Below are 20,956 nucleotides of genomic sequence, written 5' to 3' on the forward strand. Positions count from 1 at the left end.
TAGTCCATCTTTCTCCCTTAAAGGAAAAACCAAGTCAGCCAGATCATCCAGCTCGAAGAAGGAAAAATCTTCGAAAACTACCCAGCTTCTGGACTTGGCTCAACAGCTCATGGCTGAAGCAGCGATGCTGCAAAAGAAGAAAGGTTCAGACTCGGACTCGGACGCCTCTGATGCCTCTTCTCAGCTTCCCGCCAATTGGGCACATCAAGTGGAACTCCAAGATGCTCAGGATCCATTTGATTTTTGAATCCACAGTAGTGCATTATTGGCCCATGTGATCGTATCAATTTGCAGAATCATCAGCAGTAGCTGCCATCATTCCTCAGACAAGTCACTATCCATCAACAGTGAAAAGCAGAAAAGTCACTGTTCATTCAGCTTTTGTAAAAGTGATTCCACAGTAGCTTCTCATCATTCAGCCAGCTTTGCCAGCTTTCTTCACATGCCAGCGGGATTCCGGGATCTCAATTGCAAACCTCAATCATTCTCCTCCCCCTATAAAAGAAGAGCTCATCTTCAGAAGAAGAACATAGTTTTTTAAACACAAGGGCTTAATCCCAACATCCTCTCTGTGTATTCAAAAGAACAGAGAACATTTTCATTAGAAATCCAAACACTTGTAATACATATATTATTATCCAGGATGCCTGCGAGCTCCAATTTCTCTGCATTCCTTATCTGCCATTAGGCAAAAGTTTCTAATCTGCACTGCAGTAAGTTTTAATAAACTTATTTTCAAAATCTATCTGCATCATTAATTTTAATTCATTACTTTCATGGAATTATCATCTATGATTAATTTAATTTTCTGTTTTCATGTTATTATCAGTCACCCATGGATGTTTCTTTTTAATCAACCTGAATTTCTTTTAATTCAATATATTGATATGCTACTCTGTTTCTATATGTTTTACTTCCGCACTCTAAATTCTATGGACGGCTTTGCCGCCTGCTGTTAGTTCCGCCCCATTTGGTATCAGTCACCCATGGATGTTTCTTTTTAATCAACCTGAATTTCTTTTAATTCAATATATTGATATGCTACTCTGTTTCTATATGTTTTACTTCCGCACTCTAAATTCTATGGACGGCTTTGCCGCCTGCTGTTAGTTCCGCCCCATTTGGTATATATATATATATATATATATATATATATATATATATATATATCATCAAAGTAGTAGGGTTTTGGTCCCATACTACAGTCATCAATCTTATATATATATATATATATAAATATATAAATGAAAGTATGATGTTGCAATGTTAGCAGCCATCACTCTCTCTCAATGGCGAAGCTACACAGAGGCAAGGAGGGGCGGCCGCCCCTCCCTTCGCCGGAAATCAAGCCTAGGAGCGGTGGTTCCTTTCATCTGGTCTAGTTGGAAGTGATGGTGCTCAGCATGTTGTCAAGGTTTTTGTTGCTGCTATGCAGCATAGTGTTTTTATTTTTATTTTTTTTGGAAAATCCTTAAGTTAGATGAAGCCGTTTCGGTTAGTGATTAGAAAAATTTTAAAATACTTCTTAGGCAATGCCGCAATTCCATTTAGTTGAATACAAAAAAATTAAAGTGGGGACCACTGGTCCCCGTTACCTCTTTGCGTTTACACCATTCAGTCCCACCCCCTTTTGAAAACAAATCGGAAAGCACAGAGGTGCGTTTTGCGCCTCCCAAAATTTTAATTTCTAAATTTATATATTCCTAACTCTAATTGATTAATTAATACGAAATAATTTTGTTTAATTAATATACAATCATAGAGTAATACACTAATATAGTTATTGATTATTAATTAGAGATATGAATCCTACAAATGATTATTGATAAATGAAATTAGAGGTGGAAAAAAATGCCGAAAATTCCAAACCAAACCAAAAAAATCCCAAACCAAAAATCTCAAAAATTTTGGTACAGGAATCAGTCTCACATTTTCATTCGTTCGAAAATCCCAAACCGAACCAAAGTAAAAAATGTATGTATTATTTAATTTTAAATATATATTTTAAATTGTAACAGCCGTTGGATTTGGTTAAGATTTAATCTCAACCATTGAATCCAAATAAAACCCTCACTCAGTCACTCTCTCTCGACCTTACCTCACCTACTCTCTCATCCTCGCCGATTTCTCTCCTCCTCCTTATTTGCCATCTTCGAATCCAGCCACATCACACAAGTGACTCACCTCTCTCTCGACTAACCTCCCTAATCTCTCTCTCTCTTTCTCTCTCTCTTGACTTATCATCCCTCACTGAAAAACATGTTGCAGGAATGGCAGCAGCTCAGGTGATAGCATCGTCAATCCTCACCAAGAGTTTGACTTCGTTTGAAGGACTCAAACCTTCAAACCTTAAGTTCACTCAATCTCAGACTCTCTCTGTCTCTCCTTCTCGAATTTGAAGCTCAACAGTCACCTACCTTCTCATAATCTGACTCCAATAAACCCTTTCCACTCCGACCACCACCACACCTCACGGCTTCATCCCCCACCATCGATTCTCTCCAGTCTCTGTGTGTGTGGGGTTTCAAATTAAGGTTAGGGTTTCAAAATGAGGGCTTGGGTCAGGAGGACGACGCGGGTCCGTCTGACTATCTCTCTCGACCACCGATTCACTATCACTCTCTCTAATTTCAATTTGAGTTTTTAATGTAGGTTCAGATGATTTCAATTTCAATCTAGATGATTTGGATTTTGATGAAGGTTCGGTTTCAGGAAATCCCGAAATATTGAAAATATTTCGGGAATCCCGAAGTTTCGGTTCAGGATCGATCATCGGATTCTTGTCCTGAAAATTTTCGGTTAGGGATTTGATATGCCATTTTTGGTTCAGTATCCCATACCGAACCAGCCCTGAATGAAATTGTTGTTTAGGGTAGAAATTGAATTCTTGATTATTGATTAATTAATTATTGATATTGATTGAATTCTTGTTTTCAAAATAATTTATATGATTATTGGTATTGATTAATTGAATTGTTGGTTTAATTACTTGGTAATCATATAGTATATTTTACTCTAGGATTAAGAGTACTAAGACTTTTTTTCCATTATACAATTACTTAATTAAACGATACAATAATAAATAGTGCTTAAATTCTCCTTCAAATATGCCGGCTAGTTCTCCCTTGAATATTCCGCCTTCCCATTATTAGTATTGGTAAATTATGGACAACATTACTATATAAAAGAATTTGGTTGTTGCCATTTTTTACCCTTGCACTCTTTTAATTTCGCCCCTCCCCTCGAAAATTCCTGACTTCGCCACTACTCTCTCTTACATTCTCATTCTCTCTATCAAAACCCTCATTGAAATTCCTTACCAAATACATACAAAACTACAAAACATTAACATGGCTTCAGAGCCTAGGTTGGATTAAACTAGCTGGGAGTTGTGAAAACCATTCTTTTAGGGAGATTTCGAGTATTCGAAGCCCCATAAAATGATTCAAGAATGAAGAGATGTCTAGATTAAGTAGCAGTCAGCTGAGCTCCCGTTTTTAATGGTGAGAACTATGACTTTTGGAGGATTAGAATGACCACCACTTTCAAGTCACAAGCTTTTTGGAAAATGGTTCAAGAAGGGTATGCGGCTCCAAATTCAGATGATGAGTCAAATGATGATGAAGAGCTCTCTGTGATTCGAAAGACAGTTCTAAGAGATAATGTGATGAGAGATGACAAGTAGCTAGGAATAATACAAGGAGCAGTTTCAGATGCCATTTTTTCCAGAATATCAAATGAAGTGTCATCCAAAGCTGCTCGGGAAATTCTTCAGACAAAATACAGAGGTGACAAGAAGGTAACCAAAGTAAAGCTTCAATCTCTTAGACGTGATTTTGAGTACACACGCAAGAGAGAAGATGAATCCCTTAAAGATTATTTTAATAGGTTGTTTGATGTTGTGAATCAAAAGAAAACTTTGGGTGAAGAACTACATAATTAAGGAGAGACTTGTACATAATTATTAATAAGTTTGACAAGATCCTATGATTCTATGGTGAATGTTATAGAGGAAACTAAGGACATTGACACACTGGATGCACAAGAAGTTATGGTCTCCTTGAAAGCTTTTGAGCAAAAATTAGAGAGGCATGCCAATGTAGCCACAGAGAGGGCTTTTCAGTCACTTAGTGTCAATCCTAGAGAGAGGAGTTCAACAGCTTAATTTTTCTGAAATGAAAACAACAAGAAGGCTAGACCTTCTTACACTAAACATGTGGCGCACAACAAGGGGCTTCAAAATTGGAAGTAGACCTGATGTAGCATCACCACTAGCATTAAAAAAGTCATTAAAATATATTTTTTACAACGTTGCCAACTGGTGGAATCCAACCAAAGCTCCATTTTGGGTATTTTTCCACCGTTTTAAATTATACGCTATTAATGTTCAGAGATTGTGGTTTATATATTTCCAAGGAAGTTATATACACATAAACTGCATAGCAAATAATTAGTAAAAGAGACATCAAATAGGAAAGTTTGACAGCGTTAAGCTATAAACATATATAAAATCTTATTAAACTCCAGTATATCGTTGGGGTACATAAACGAGTCCGATGTGTGATCAGAAGCTCCCATTGATTTACATAATACCTAGATAAGAATCTTTAGGCTATCAGACATCAGTTAATATGAATTTGTAACCAAAACAAGGCAAATACCCGCATAGCTGGACACATTGGACAACAACTTTGATAGAGAATCAAAGCTCTTACAGGAACATATGGTATTCTAGAGAAAGAAAAGAGAGCTAGAAACGCTGGCAGGCCAGTCACCAGCATGTATCCACTTCAATTGTCCTTGACGCGCAGGTGATCCAAGCAAGGCATCATGTAGGCAGCGGGGCTTGCCTGAAGTTCCATGAATTTCTCATATGTCATTCCAATGTACTTTGCTTTTTCGCCTTCCTTTTCTAGCAACTCCGAGATCGGTAGAGCAGGTGTGTCCAGTGCCGGTCCATGTGGTACTGCGATCGATATCCTCGTAGCTGTGTTGTTCACAGTTGCTCGATGCCATACGCTCTTGTACTTGTCGTTTGTCAGAATCTGCATTTGATCGCCAACGTTAACAACAAAAGCGCCGGGAGCAGCTTTCACCAAGACCCATTGATCATTGTGCTTGACTTCGAGGCCACACATATCATTCTGAATCAAGAGTGTCACCAGTCCGTGATCGGTATGAGGAGGAATACCGATAGCCAGGTCGGGCTGTGGGCAAGCCGGGTAGTAGTTCGCGGCCAGAATTTGCAAGCCGCGATCCCAGTTCATGGCCTTCGCAATGTAATCGGCCTCCAATCCCAAGCTCTCCGATATTCCATTCAAAATTTCGGTTGCCACTGCATGGGTTCTTTTACTGAACTCCAATGACACCTCGCTGTATCCAGCAGGTTTGTAGAGTGAGTTGAACTCAGGGTGTGCTATGACCTTGAGATAATCCCTCCAGAGACGAACTTTGTCAATTGCGACGTTGAAACTGGTGCCGCACTTAATAGGGTCCAGCAGGTTCCTTGTTTGGAACTCCTTCTTCTCCTCCTCCGGCAGCTCAAAAAATCTTCGACACGCGTCGATCATTTCTTTCATCAGGCTTTCGGGTACACCGTGATTAATCACCTAAAAGACATCAAGCGCATGGAAATATTAATTTATGTTTCATTACTAATGACCATTTCATTTTATAACTATTTCACTTTTAAGTTTTGTGTGTGTATTTGTGTGTGTGCGGGGGAAAATGTTATTGGCATTCCAAAAATTTCATTCTACACTCTTCATAAGTGTATTTTTCTTTCTAAATATAGAAAGTTTGGAGTGTAGAATGAAAAATTTGGAGTGTCAATAACAATTTTATATATATATATAGGAATCCCTTCCCAAGAGGGATCCCCATTTTTCAAAAAAAATAGGGATACCCTTTTCGTTAGACTTGGCTTTAATATAATTTTGTGGTTAAGATTTTATGGCCTGTGATTTAATCTCAACCACAAAATTTCATTAAAGCCAAATCTAATGGTCAAGAGGGTATTCCTTTTTTTTTTTTTTTAAATAGGGATTGAGAAGAGGCCTCTATATATATATATATATATATATATATATATATATATATATATATATATATATATATATATATATATATATATATATATATATATATATTGAAAGTTAAAAGGTAAAAACCTACTAGTAACGATTTCAGTTTTATATTTTAACCAGAGTGTTTTACAAAAATCAAATGTTGAGTAATATATATGTACTGAAAATGACGAACCTGTGAGCACTGTTCTAAAAATTGACCTAGGCGGCCACCTAAGCGGCACCTAGGCGCTAGGCGGTGGAGCCCTGTCCCGATTTTGGGCAAGGCGTTTGGAAAAATCGGTTGGAAGCTAGGCAGCGCCTAGGTGGGCTAGGTCGGCGTAGCGGCTCCTAGGCAGAGAGCTAGGCGGCACCTAGGCGGTCCTAGGCAGTTTTTTTTTTATATCTATATTTTTTATTACTTGTGTGCTTTTTTCCTTTTTGGTTTCATGGTGGTATATTCCTAATTTGTAAATGATAGATTTACTACAAGTTCATCCAATACTTATGGAAATAGTGTACCTAATTTACATTTTATCATTATTTTATTATCCATACAAGTATAGTTATTTTTTAGGTGTAAATAAGCACTTATGTACAAGATATATAATAAATTTACATAAATCCACCTAGGCGCTAGGCCCCTATCCGCTGCCGGACTAGCGCCTAGCGATTTTTAGAACATTGCATGTGAGTGTGAATATACCTGAAAGAAGCCCCATTCTTCGCAAGCTTTGCCTATTTTTTGGATCATTTGTGCCCGTTCATCAGGGGAGGCAGAGGTGAGAAGAGCAAAATCAATGATGGGGATTGAGTGTTCTGGGTCGTTTTCATCTCCCTTGTCGTTGGGATCCATGGTGTAGGTGTACTCGGAAGGTACATAAGTGAGAGCATCTGAGTCGGCCACGGTTTTGATGCTTGCTACCTTGGGTTCAGATGCGTCCACTGAAGTCACTGTAGGTGCCATCGGTGAAGGGAAAGAGGAAGAAGCAGAGAATACCAGTCTTAATTTGTATATCCAGAAGAAGGGAAGTGAGGGAAAGGAAGGTTTACTGACTTATAGTGGTGTGGAGAAATATGGAAAAAGGAAATGGTATTTATAGAGCAAGATGGCAGGATAACATATAACACTTAGGAAATATTTACACCGCAAGCACTCATGACCCGACAAGGTGGAGCTTTTTTCAATAAGCTGGCCAAAGCTGACCACCTAAGTTTCAAATCTGTTAGTCAAACAACAATAAAATATATGAATACATAACATATATAATTATAGTTAATCTACATGTATATGCAATATGGTAATTCTAGGATTCCAGATTTTGTAGACCACATCTAAATTTTTTCTTTAAGAAAAATGATAGAAAGTCTAGAATTTTATAAACCACATTTAAACCATTCTTTTAATATTAGTGAGACCACATCTAAATTGTTGTGCCTCTACTTCCGTTCAAAAGATCATTGGGATGTGATATAGAAAATGTGGTATTTCTAGAATGAGGATCCTCTTCGGTTCATTTTTGTGAGGATTTGGATTATTCTTTAATCTTATCCGTTTATCATAAATCGTGCGTTCAGGTTTTTTTTTTTTTTCTGAAAGGAAACGATAGCATTTTATTCAGAGAATGATAAATCAAACTTCATGGAAGAGGGCCTCCACAATCACATCCGGAGGCTCCAAATCAACAAAAATCACTAGAAAAGGAAACAGCCAACTTGGCCATACTATGTGCCGTAACATTAGCAGTACAACGCACATAACACACCTGCGAGTCCACAAAAACCCGCAAAAGAGCATGGATATCTTCCACCAGAAGATCAATTAGTGAAGACCCTTGGATGCGATTGCCAATAGCCTGAACCACCTGCAATGAGTCACTCTCCACAATAAATCATGCCAAATTCCTATCTGCAACCCACTGAGCACCCTCATGTACAGCAAGTAGCTCCACCATAGTAGGGTTCAATGCCGGGGATATTTTACAAACAAAACCTCCAACATAGCTATCGGCTTCTTCGCGAAATACCCCACCCACACCTCCCATATTTGATTCAGCAAGGAAAGAGCCATCAACATTAACTTTTACCCACTCATGTGGTGGGGGACTCCAACATGACGGTGCTTGAAGTGAACGGGAAGAGGCGACAGGTACAATGAATAGAAAGTTTAAAATAATTTCTGACCGTACGTGCAATCATTTTTTGTCATGCACTATTTATGTTTAATTTTAAATAAAAAGTTTAAAATAATTTTTGACCGCACGATGTACAATGAATAGACACGATTAAAGGATCCCCTAGATCTTCACAAAGAGAATCCGAAGAGAATCCTCATTCGCATTTCTAGCATCACCTTTTCTTTAATTAATATAAGTATGGTCTACAATATAAGTTCGACTCACTTCTATTGAAGAAATGGTCTAGATGTAGAGTACAAAATGTACTAGTAGAACGTAGAGAAACCAAAAATTTTCAACAAGGGACTGCCTATGAACATGTTATATAATACATTCACTATCAAATAGTGAGAAATGCAACTAGAAAGACACAACATCATATTTAGTCGTTAAATAGTAGTGAAGAAAATAGACCAATATATTTTTATAAAGAACCTAAAATCCATAATCCAACCGTCATCTGGTTTAGATTTAGATAATTTTTTTGTAGACATGACCTTTGAGAAAAGATATGAAAGATAAACGATTCGGATTGTTAAAATACATTAAAAAATGAACATCACAAAAACATGTGATAAAGATGTGTGAAAAATGATATCACGGTCTATCCCTATTAAGTAAATACATATAAACTAGTGAAATGTGGAAAATATGCTTTATTTTGTTTTGTATTCTTAAGATGGAGGAGAGATGGGAAGGATGTATGCATGTATGTAGTTGATGAGAAAATTAGAAAATTGTAGGAATCCATTTCAATGGGCGTGGGATTAGGGAAACCAGAACCGTGTTCAGTTGGAAACTTTGACAACGGAGGCACCGACGCAAACCAATGAAGCCAGCATATCATCGTCATGTGCCTCCCCCCTTTGAGCAATTAATAATACATGCCTCGTGCTCCTTGAGGTCAATAATTGATCAAACAAGGCGGCCACCAGAGCCAATAAACAGTACCTTGAAATCTTTATATATAAATCTGACAACCTCTTTTGGCCTAAGCTTCACCAAAAAAATAAAAATGCCCCCAAAATAAAAAATTTCAAAAGTAACCCAAAATAATGCATTAAATAATGCAAGAGTATTTTCGTCATTTTAGTAGTATTTTTTTAATAATTAATTCTTTTTGTACAATTTTTTTTTAATTAGTACCTCACAATAGGTTAGCAATGATGTGATTCAATCAGTTGTTCATTAAATATTATTTTATCTATTTTTAAACATGTTCAAAACATCTTAAGATGCGTGTAATGCCGGTTATAAAAAAGGTCATTCGCACGCGTATAATAATGTGATTAAATAAGTTATCAAATGATTGTTTTTTTTTTTTTTGAATAAACTATATTATCTACACTAAGGGGAAGGGGTGGGCTTAGCCTCACAATAGGCTAGAAATAATATGATTTAATCAGTTGTTTATTAAATTTTATTTTTTCTATTCAATTAGGAATTTGAGAGATTTTAATGGAAGATTTGTATTATTTTGAATGCATTTAAATTTGAAGATTTGTATTGTACACTATACAGATCTCGAAATTTAAACTCATCTAAAAATGAAAGATAGAGTGATAAGCATCACTATCACTTAGTATGTCATTTCCTTTGGATCTATATAGCGGGATTTCCTTAGCTATGGCGTTTTCTACTAGAGTAGTCACCTCAAGTTTCCCTTCAGTGCCCTTTTCTTCCCTAGAAAATTCAAATGGGCAAACAAAATCAGTGGTGGTGAGCAACTTTTGGAGATAAAGGACGAACACCAAAAGAAATCAAAGTCTCCCTCACATGATGAATGATGTTTAATTATATAATTAAGTAGCAAACGGATTCTGGGTAAATGACTGGGTGATGCAAATTTGACTCTCTGATCGGTCTTTCTTTCCGATATTTATTTATTTGGATATTTTTTATACAATGGTATTATATAATTAAAAGGTGGAGAAATAATTACTAACTATATATCTAACCCACTAACGCTATAATTTTATTAAAAAATAAAATAAAAAAATAATTCAGTATCGAACTCATCATTCACGATATTCAAAACTAGAACTTCACATACTATTGAAGATGAATAAACTATTTTTTTCGTTCTTTATAATAATATATAAGAGAAATTTCAATACATTTAATAAACTACTAGCCTTTTCATGCATGCGCTTACGCGCATGCAAAATGCATTTTTTGAATCAGCGCATGCTATGCGTGACTTGCACGTTTTAAATGTATTTATATGCATAAATTAACAAAAGAAAAGTCAAATATTTGAAGTAAATGAATAATTTTAAATCATGCTAGAAAAAAAAAACCCTAATAAACCAATTAAAGCAGCTGAATCCGCATAATAAAATCGGTCTCTATTGAATTTATATTAAGAATAGAGAAAATAATATTTAATAAACAATTGACTGAATCACATTATTGCAAGCTCATTGTGAGGCTAAGCCCACCCCCTCCCCCTTAATATAGATAATATCATTTGTTAAAAAAAACTAATAATAATCATTTGACAACTAATTTAATCACATTATTATCCGCTTGTGAAAGACCTTTTTTTATAACCGGCATTACACGGCTCTTAAGATGTTTTGAATGTGTTTAAAAGTAGAGAAAATAATATTTAATGAACAACTGATTGAATCACATTATTGCTAGTGAAACATCCCACATCGTCCAGGGGAGTGGATCCTGTAAGCCTTATATGTATATGCCCATCTCTTCCTACCACGAGGCCTTTTGGGAGCTCACTGGCTTCAGGGGTGAGCTCCCAAAAGGCTTCGTGCTAGGAAGAGATGGGTATATACATATAAGGCTTACAAGATCCACTCCCCTAGGCAATGTGGGATGTTACAGTTAGCCTATTGTGAGGTACTAATTATTAAATGGGCAGTGTTCGCTACCATGGTTCTGTGTAGGGGACTTCAATGAGGTTCTTAGTCAAAGTGAGCAGTTGGGAGGGAATGCACGGGGTGAAAGGCATATGGCAATATTTTGTGATGCGATGAATCATTGCAATCTGGTGGACCTAGGATTTGTAGGGAATGAGTATACTTAAGGTCAAAATAGTGAGGAAATGCTAAGTGTTACCTTGATTGTGGTCTTGCTACACAGGAGTGGCACAAGGCACTAGAGTATTGCATTTAAACCCCTCAAAATCTAACCATTTGCCTCTAGCGGTGGAGGTTCATACGTCTATCACGGTGGGACAACGGAAGGAGAAGCGAACTTCTTTCGAGGAGATATGGTTGGTGGGTGCAGAGTTTGTTCCAAAGTCAAGGCGACAAGGATGGCGTTACTCAGATGGCAGCGTAGCTCCCTTGATAACACTAGGAAGGAGATCGGTGTAGTTCGTGACAAATTGGGTGTTCTTTTCGAACAACCCTATATGGATCATGTTGTAGTGAAACAAAAGAACTTAATGAAGGAACATGATAGCCTACTCTCTAGGGAGGAAACTTATTGGAGGCAACGTTCTCAGGCTACATGGTTGAGGGATGGAGACAGAAATACAAAATGGTTTCACCGGAGGTCTTCTAATAGGAAACAGAATAACCATATTAAAAGGCTGCGGGATGTGGCTGAGGTTTGGCAAGATTCTCCCTAAGGTATTGAGGATACGGTGTTGCACTATTTTTCCAACATTTTTACTTCATAGGGGGTGTTGCCAAATGCCCTTCACTCCGTGACCGACGCGGTTGAGCCTTGTATTACTTTCGAGATGAATGAGATCCTCGTGGCCTCTATCACGGCTAAGGAGGTTAGATGTGCTTTTTTCCAGATGCATCCTTCGAAATCACCTAGTCCTGACGTTATGTCATCGTTATTTTATCAAAAGTTCTGGAATATTGTAAGGGAGGATGTGGTGTATACAGTTTGTGAGTTTTTCTCCACTAGGAAGCTTCTTAAGGAATTGTGTTTTACATATGTCGTTTTGATTCCGAAGGTTAAAGAGCCTTAGGACATGACTCAGTTACGGCCGATTACATTATGTAATGTTCTCTACAAGATTTGTGCGAAGATAATTGCCAATCGTTTGAAACCCTTTTTGTCTAAGTTGATTTCGCCCTTCCAGAATGCTTTCATCCCCAAACGATTAATCTCTGATAACTCTCTGGTGGCGGCAGAAGTGGGGCATTTTTTACACAATAAGAGAAGTAGGAAAGATGGTTTCCTAGCTCTTAAACTGGATCTTAGCAAGGCCTATGATTGTGTTAAGTAGCGTTTCTTGGAAGCGAAGTTGTGTCGTCTAGGCTTTGAGAAAGCATGGATTCGTCTTGTTATGGCATGCGTCTCTTCAGTCTCATATTCATTCTTGGTTAATGGTGATGCAAAAGGGTATTTGGTATCATCTAGGGGCCTGAGACAAGGTAATCCCCTCTTTCCATATTTTTTTTTTAATTTGTGTTGAAGGACTATTAGCTTTCATTGCGCAGAAGGATCGGATAAGGGCGTTTCAAAGGATTCGTATTGCAGAGTCGGCCCCGTGTTTGCACCATCTTCTCTTTGCAGATGATAGTTTTATTTTTGCCTGTGCTTCACTAGAGGATTGTGCGGTTGTCCAACGCATTTTGGATGTGTATACTCAAGCATCGGGTTAAGCCATAAACTTCCATAAAAGTAGCATTGCTTTCAATGCTAATGTTGGGCTACCTTTACAAGAACAACTAGCTTCCTTCTTAGGGTACAAAGGGTGGACAGACATGATCGTTACTTGGGTCTCATGTCCTTTGTTGGGAAGAACAAGAGGCAAACATTTTCTTTCATCAAGGAAAGGATTACTAAAAGGCTCAACAGTTAGAAAGGAAAACTCTTAAGTAGTGCGGGGAGAGAACTACTTGTTAAAGTTGTCACTCAAGCTCTTCCGGCTTATGCTATGTAAACTTTTCTGCTTCCGAATACTTTTTGTGAAGAACTCCAGCAATTAATGGCCAAGTTTTGGTGGAGTGGCAATATTGACGCTCGCAAAATTCATTAGATATCATGGAATAAAATGTGTAAGCCGAAGTCTGAAGGGGGGTTAGGTTTTTGGGATCTCTATGCTTTCCATCTTGCACTACTATCTAAGCAAGGGTTATGCTTAGTGCAGCAGTAAGACTCCCTTGCCTTGCAACTATTAAGAGCTAAATATTTCCCAAATTGTTCCTTTTGGGAAGCAGTGGAGCACCCTACACTTCGTATTGTTGGAAGAGTATTTTGAAGTCCTATTTTGTTTTGGAGGATGGTACATGGTGGGCCATTGGCAATTGGGCCTCAGTGTCAGTTTGGTGGGATCGATGGATTCCTCGTCCACGGACATTTAAGATTTTTACACCACCACCCTCGTCTATGGAGGATTTGATGGTGACTGAGTTGATTTTACAAGAAGACAGAGCTTGGAGTTTTGAACTTCTAAAAGAGCTGTTTAATGAAGAGGAAGTTCGTTTAATTAGCTTCATTTCATTGAGTTTTCGTTGGGCGCCAGATAAGGTCATGTGGCATTATGATAAAAGGCTTGTTTCTAGTAAAAAGTGCATATAATATGGCTTTGGAGAGGTGTGTGCCAATGGATTTGATGGCTTCGTCGTCGTCAAGTGGTGGGGCATATCATGGTCTTTGGCATGTTATTTGGAAGGTTCGGATTCCACCTAAGGTTAAGATTTATGGATGGTGTGTTAGCAATGATATTCTTCTTACACGAACAAATCTTGCTGCAAAAGGAGCACAGATCGAAGTTTTGCGCCCTTATTGTGATGCCCCGCGAGAATCACTACAACATGTACTCTAAGATTGCAGCTTCACTCAAGCAGTGTGGTGTGCAGCCTCGTTAGGAGTGGGTGTGTCGGTTTCCTCCACAAAAGCTGATAAGGAGTAGTTGCTGCACCTACTCGAACAGAAGGGAATTGATTTTGATGTTGTTTTGATGATGTTATGAGCTCTTTGGATGGAAAGGAATAAGTTATGGGAAAGGCAACTCTCAGATCCTATGGAAGTTACCCAACACACTCTCAATTGGTTGCAGGAATTTCGCCAGGCTAACCTTTAGCCCAGCCATGTGCAACTTCCAAGACTACTCAAGTGGATGGCCTCTAGTGATTGGTGGTTTAAATTAAATGTCGAAGGTCTGCGAATATGACAGAGGGGGTTGGTGCTGAGGGTTTTATGGTGGCTGGTACGTGGCATTTCGAGGGATGTTTGTCAGTGACGCAGGTTGAATTGCTTGCTATTAGGGAAGGGTCAAGCTTGCATCTCAGTTTGGTTTTCTTCAAGTGCAGGTTGAGAAAGATTCTGTTGAAGCTATTGAGGTGTGCAAGAGTCATCTCGTGGACCTCTCCAACAATGGGTTTTATAGTTATTGAATACAGGAGCTATTAACAGAGTTATTGACTGAATACAGGAGCTATTGACAGTGTGGCTCATTGCCTCGCTAAATTAAGTTTAGTAGAAGGTGCTTCAGTTAATTGGTTTGAGAAACCCCCTAATGCTATTAAGGTGCTTCTCAACCAAGATATGTATGCTCCTTAAGTTATTTTCAATAAAATTATCTTATTCACTTTAAAAAAAAAATTAAAAAAAATTAAAAAAAAATTTCTAAAAGAAAAATGTTAGGAAGATCACAATTTACATTTAGGTGTAACATTAATGTGGTAAGTTATGCGTATATGTCACGTCAATTAATGAATTTATCTTATTGAATGTCAGTTGCATGAGTAATGCAAGGTGAACGACATTTATACAACATTAGTATAACATCTCATGTGATAAGTAATATATACAACCAACATTTAATGAGATAAATTTATTAATTGACCTGAAATGTATACATAACTTAACACATCAAATGATACACTAATATAATATAAATATGTGACCTTTCTAATTTGTTTTATTGTATACACTATTTGTCACATAAGATAACATTTCTAATATAATATAAATATGTAGTTATTCCTTGTTGGTGAGTCGTGACATAGCATAGCATAGAGGATTTAGTTGTTAAGTGGAGCCAAGAACAAAAAGAAAATAAAATTGAGATGAAGTTGAAAACGACCTGCGAAAGAAATAAAAAAAAGTTGTTGGTTGGTTGATGGAATTTGTCGTGGATTAATTCAAACTCGAATATCAAAATTCCAATGACGATTTGGACTTGGAGAACTATGTTGATGGAACGTACCAAGGACGTATTATGATGACTTTGACTCTATAAAGACAGAGTAATACTAAAGAGATTCTCTATTTAAATTATATTTTGTAAATCATATTGCGTGATTATTAATAATTAAATTTATTATAAAAATATTGATTAATGTATTTATTTTGTAGTGGTGACATATCATATAATCACTATTATAAAAATTTCCATCTAGCTCCGTCTAGGAGCTAGGGGCTAGATACCGTCTCAATTAATCCCAAAACATTTAAAAATTAAGAAAATGCACCTAAACTTGCTTAGGCATCCGCCTAGCCCATCTAACCCATCTAGACCCGCTTAGGTCGTGAATCTCACTTAGATAGAAAATCGATTTTAATTTTGTATTTTATTTTTTCAATAAAATATAGGAAACTTATTGAATACTTGAATGACACACCCCATATTTTCAATATGTTATAATGTTTTGTAGTCTATATGTTCATTTCATTTTGTAATTTATGTATCCCAACACAGCTATGTTTTTTTTTTTTTAAATATAAATAGACGCTTATTTATATAATATGTAATGAACTTACTTAATCCGCCTAGGCGGCTAGGCCCCAACCCACTGCCCAATTAGCGTCTAACGTCTTTTAGAACCTAATTTATAAATTTCATCTAAAAAACTTGATCTACCTAATTTCAATCTCCATCTTAAGCTAGATTTGGCTTTTATCCAAACAAAGAATTTTTATCAGAACATATAGCATGTAAGTGGTATCAATATTGAATTAATCTGCAATGATCTAACTTTCTTTTATGTTTCTCCATTCGTTCATGATTTTTGTCTGGTTTTTTCTTTGTTGAACGGTGATTCTTATAGCCACTTAATACCTTCTTTTTTAATTTCGTATTTAATTTAGGTTTGTTGATTTGGTGTTTTATGTATTAGTCAAATGTGTTTGCTTATCCTGAGCGAAAGATTCAAACCAAATTAGTCAAGGAGAGATGACAACAATGTAAGCCATATAAATGTAGAAAGAAGAAGGCAGCAATATGAACAGGAAATTAAAATGTTGCAGCACTTCTATGTTACTATTAGAAATCAAATCAAGTCAACGGTGCATGGTTTTCTGACGAAAGCTGTCATCCTCTCTTGGTACATGATCAGTAGCTGGTCTAAGAGGATGATCAGTGACATTGGGATTGAGACAAGGCTCAGACTCTTACGAGAGGCAACATTGGGGTATCTTCCGGGATTTGAAATTAGGGCAAAGAGAAATTGTTCGAGCATATTTTCAGCCCCTCCCTGGGTTTCTTACGAATTCAGGCAAACATTAGAACCCACTTTGACTGGATTTTTATTGCAACCTAAAGGGTTCGTGCTTAAAGGACAAGAAAGTAAAGTGTGCAAATTATTTAAGTCATTATATGGACTTAAACAAGCACCAAAACAATGGCACAAGAAATTTGATCATACTTTGTTGACACATGGGTTCAAAATAAATGAATCTGATAAATGTGTCTACATTAAGAGTAATGATAAAACTTGCGTTATTGTCTGTTTGTATGTGGATGATATGCTCATAATGGGAAGCGATAAAGATGTAATACACAAAACAAAGAAAATGTTGAATTGAAGTTTTGACATGAAAGACTTAGATCAAGCCGATGTCATTTTAGGAATTCAAATTAAGAGAAATAGTGAAGGGTATGTCCTTACACAGTCCCATTATGCAGAAAAAAATATTACGAAGGTTTGGTCAATTTGACTGCAAACCTGTTGTAACTCCTTTTGATGATGGATGCAAGTTGGAGAAAAATAAAGGCAGTGCCATATCTCAACTTGATTATTCTTAAGTAATTGGAAGTCTAATGTACTTGATGAATTCAAGTAGGCCCGACTTAGCTTATGCAGTAAGTTGGCTTAGTAGATATACAAGTAATCAGGCACAAGAGCATTGGGATGCTTTAGTAAGAATGTTAAGGTATTTGAAAAATACACTTGACTACGAATTACACTACACAAAGTATCCACCTGTTGTAGAAGGCTTCAGTGATGCCAATTGGATTTCTGGCACTATAAAATCCAAGTCGACAAGTGGATATGTTTATACCTTGGGAGGTGCAGCGATATCTTGGAAATCTTCTAAACAGAAATGTATAGCTCGTTCCACCATGGAGTCAGAGTTTATAGTTTTAGACTTGGCTGGAGAAGAAGTCGAGTGGCTCAAACATTTTCTGGAGGATATTCCAGTGTGACCAAAGCCTGTAACTATTATATGTATACGTTGTGACAGTATGGCTGTGCAATCAAAGGCCAAAAGTCATGTATACAATGGAAAGTCGTGACACATCAGGCGTTGGCATAATACTTATAAGAAGTTGCTCTCCAATGGAATAATATCCATTGATTATGTAAAGTCAAAGGAAAATATAGATGATTCTTTGACAAAAGGCCTACCAAGAGAGCAAATATTATTTACATCGAGGGGAATGGGTCTCAAGCCAATTCAATGAATTAGACTGGGCGGAAACCTAACCTAGCTGATTGGAGATCCCATGGTCTAGGTTCAATAGGTAAACTGGTTGAGTTTGATTTAAAAGTCGAACACACAACTTACCCATTCTTATGATAAAATGTGTGTTGTCTGTTGAAGTTCGAGGGGTTATGTTTTATACATTTAATGACATTAATATCTTGTTTTCAAGAGGAATATGGCAGACTAGGAGTAAATGGGGCCGCATTTATGAGAATTGAAATGGCTAAATTCTCTAAAGCTCTTTCAAAATCTGGGATCTGTTCAAGGCCAAAATGAACACAACCGTATGAATTGACGTGTGGCAAACATGATATGTGTGTAGCATATTGTCTCAGTTTACTACTGCGGTGAACAATCCAAGATCTTCCACATCCACTGTGTCAGCAAGTAACCCCAATATGTTTTCACTAAGGTAAGTTCAAGTCCAAAAGACAATTCACCCGATGCATATCATGTCTATTCTCTCTCAATTTTAGGCAGCCTAATCATACATTTGCATTCAAATGTGGGGTATTGTTGAAAATTTTGAGTAGAAATTTCATTGGCCATTCTCAAAAGGTTTACTCACTTTATAAGGCTTTGTCCCTTATAGATAGTTATTAGAGTGATAAACCATGAAGAATGAAATTGGGCTCAACCTTAAGGTTGGGCTTTGGGATGTACTAATTAATTGTATATTAATTAATAATTAATATATAATTAATTATCAAAAGATGGGCCTTGGGCCTTGGGGCTTTGAAAATTAAATTCTTTAATTAATTATTTTTAATTAATTTCGAATTTAATTAAATTATTTTTTATATGAACAGACTCATCTTTTCAAATGAAGCCTGAGATCGTATGAAAATATATGAGAAACAGATGGAGCTACACACCCCTTGCGTTGAACAGTCGCCTCCCAAAAACATGTCTTTTGTGAACAGACATATATTCACTATAAATACATGCATCTGCATATCATTCAATGCACTGCAAATCAACAATCCTTATATACCAAGCATACTGAGAGTACCACAAATAAATTCGCCATAAGGCTAGTTTTCCGGTGCTAGAATTCTAACTTAAATCGTTGAATCCTGGTGAAGCAGACGTCTGTACAACTACAAGCACTGAGTGGGGACGAAATTTCTGTTTCAAGGACATTGCAGTACGTAAGCCTCGATCTTCTATTTCTCTACTTAAATATTATTTCATTCTGTATATTCTCTGTACTATATTTATTTGCATTTATTATTAGTATATATAAGTTTATCACATATTATTGGCATATTTCCAACAATCCACACCATTACAGAATTGATCTAATCACTAGCAGCACATGGAAAATGTGATTTTAATTCAAAATCTCCAAATCGAAACCTTAATTTTAATCCAAAATCCCCAAATCAAAACCCTAATTACAATTCAAAATCTCAAACCGAAACCCTAATTCACTTTCAAAACCTCCCAATTCCGTGAAATTTCGAAACCTAATCCCCACTTCAGAATCCCAAATCAAAACGTTAATTAAATTTGACAAATTAAGGTTAAATTTCTTATGTTGTGCACTGCAGCCATCGGAGCCTTGGAGGGGAAACCGTGAAAGACAGAGAAAAGTGTCGAGAGAGAGACTCGAGTGAAAGGAGTCTCAACAGAGAGAGAGCCAATGTGTGGTGAGGTGTCTCGTTTGGGACTACTTTAAAAAGCAGTTATGCTCAAAAACATTTGCAATAAATGTGTTGTCACATTAAGCACTTCAAGTGTTTTTTGAATCCAAAAATACTTTTAACTTTTTCTACCAAACATGAATAAAAACCCTTTGCTACTTAGTACTACGGTCTAGTGGTATTCCTCTTTTACTTGTAAGTGAGAGGTCTTAGGTTCGATTTTCGCCAAAAGCGAGTTTGAACCACATTATTGCTAGCTCATTGAGAGACTAAGCCCACCCCCTCCCCCTTAGTGTAAATAATATCATTTGTGCAAAAAAATTAAAAAATAAAAATCATTTGGGCATTTTAAAAGAACTTCTAAATAGACCTTTAAGTTTTAGGAATGATATTAAACTGTTTTCTCTTCTCGACATTATAATCTATAGTACAATACCTTGGCATATAAAATGTGCAGGATAAAATTGTTTACGGGCACCATATATTGTCACCCTTATTACCAATTTCCAACTATATTTAGGGAAAACAGCAAAGGATCAAAGTTAATGCAAACTCCAATTCAATTCTTTATTATTCAAAATCTATATAACGTTTATATATAGGATTTGAAACTCAAGCTCTCTTACAACAAAAATAGAGGTGGAGTGCTACTAGACCATTTGATCATTGGCAATCTAATTTATTTCAAGTCATGAAATATGATACAAACTATTAATAAAGCGTTCATGTCATAAAAAAAGGGGCAGAAATGGTTATGGAAGAGGTTGAAAATCTTCCAGAGGTTGTAGAAAGCGTGGCAATTTTCGGAAGAAGTAGCACATGAACTCCCTCATGATAGCAAACTAAAAGAAACTGTTTTGACCGTAGAACACGCTTCCAAAGTGGCAGCTCACGATATAGATGAAAGCGTATACGTGACATTTCATATTTCTGACTCTGCATCTGCAAAAACATATAGAGAGATGGAAGAATTGAAGCAATAACTGGGCGACACGAACAAGACTCTTGTAGCAGTAGAGCGGCAGTTAGAGCCTGTTATCGATAAGACTGCAAAAAAAAAAAAGCAATGAATAATTCCAAAGAAAGAAAGTAATCCAAAAGAAAAGCTCCATATCCATGCTATTTCTTCCAGTACAATTTCATGATCACAGACATTGACAAAGGTATGATCAAACTCGATCGTTCAACTTGTCTAAAATCATCTGCTATTCTGACTGCGCATGACTGGGTAAACCACCTTAGTCTGGGAGGGGGACTAGGAGGGGTTTAGGCCCGATCCAAGCAGAAGGAATGGCAGGTGTCGCTAAATGAATATCATGTTTTCTAGAAGTCAATATACATCCTTTTGGATTTATATAGGCCCTTTGCAATTCCACTTGGTAAAGAAACAGTCAACATATAATTAACAAAGTCAGCAGTGAATAAT

General features: G+C 36.7%; 1 protein-coding gene across 1 annotated transcript; it reads right to left on the bottom strand.

The window, feature by feature from the left end:
- Positions 1–4,488: 4,488 nt before the first annotated feature.
- LOC137725131 (2-oxoglutarate-dependent dioxygenase 19-like) lies at positions 4,489–7,144 on the bottom strand. Its single transcript, XM_068463720.1, has 2 exons — positions 6,772–7,144; positions 4,489–5,609 (listed from the first exon to the last, which is right to left on the bottom strand). The coding sequence occupies exons 1-2, from the start codon at positions 7,030–7,032 to the stop codon at positions 4,791–4,793; spliced, it is 1,080 nt and encodes a 359-aa protein (XP_068319821.1). The 5' UTR covers positions 7,033–7,144; the 3' UTR covers positions 4,489–4,790.
- Positions 7,145–20,956: the final 13,812 nt, after the last annotated feature.

This window comes from Pyrus communis, chromosome 2 (genome assembly GCF_963583255.1).
Source record: "Pyrus communis chromosome 2, drPyrComm1.1, whole genome shotgun sequence".
In the NCBI taxonomy this organism is placed as follows: Eukaryota; Viridiplantae; Streptophyta; class Magnoliopsida; order Rosales; family Rosaceae; genus Pyrus; species Pyrus communis.

Excerpts from the sequence above, each read along its gene's own strand:
- LOC137725131 (XM_068463720.1), bottom strand. The coding sequence starts at position 7,032 with ATGGCACCTACAGTGACTTCAGTGGACGCATCTGAACCCAAGGTAGCA. Across the intron at positions 5,610-6,771 it reads AAGAATGGGGCTTCTTTCAG|GTGATTAATCACGGTGTACC; the intron begins GTATATTCACAC and ends GATGTCTTTTAG.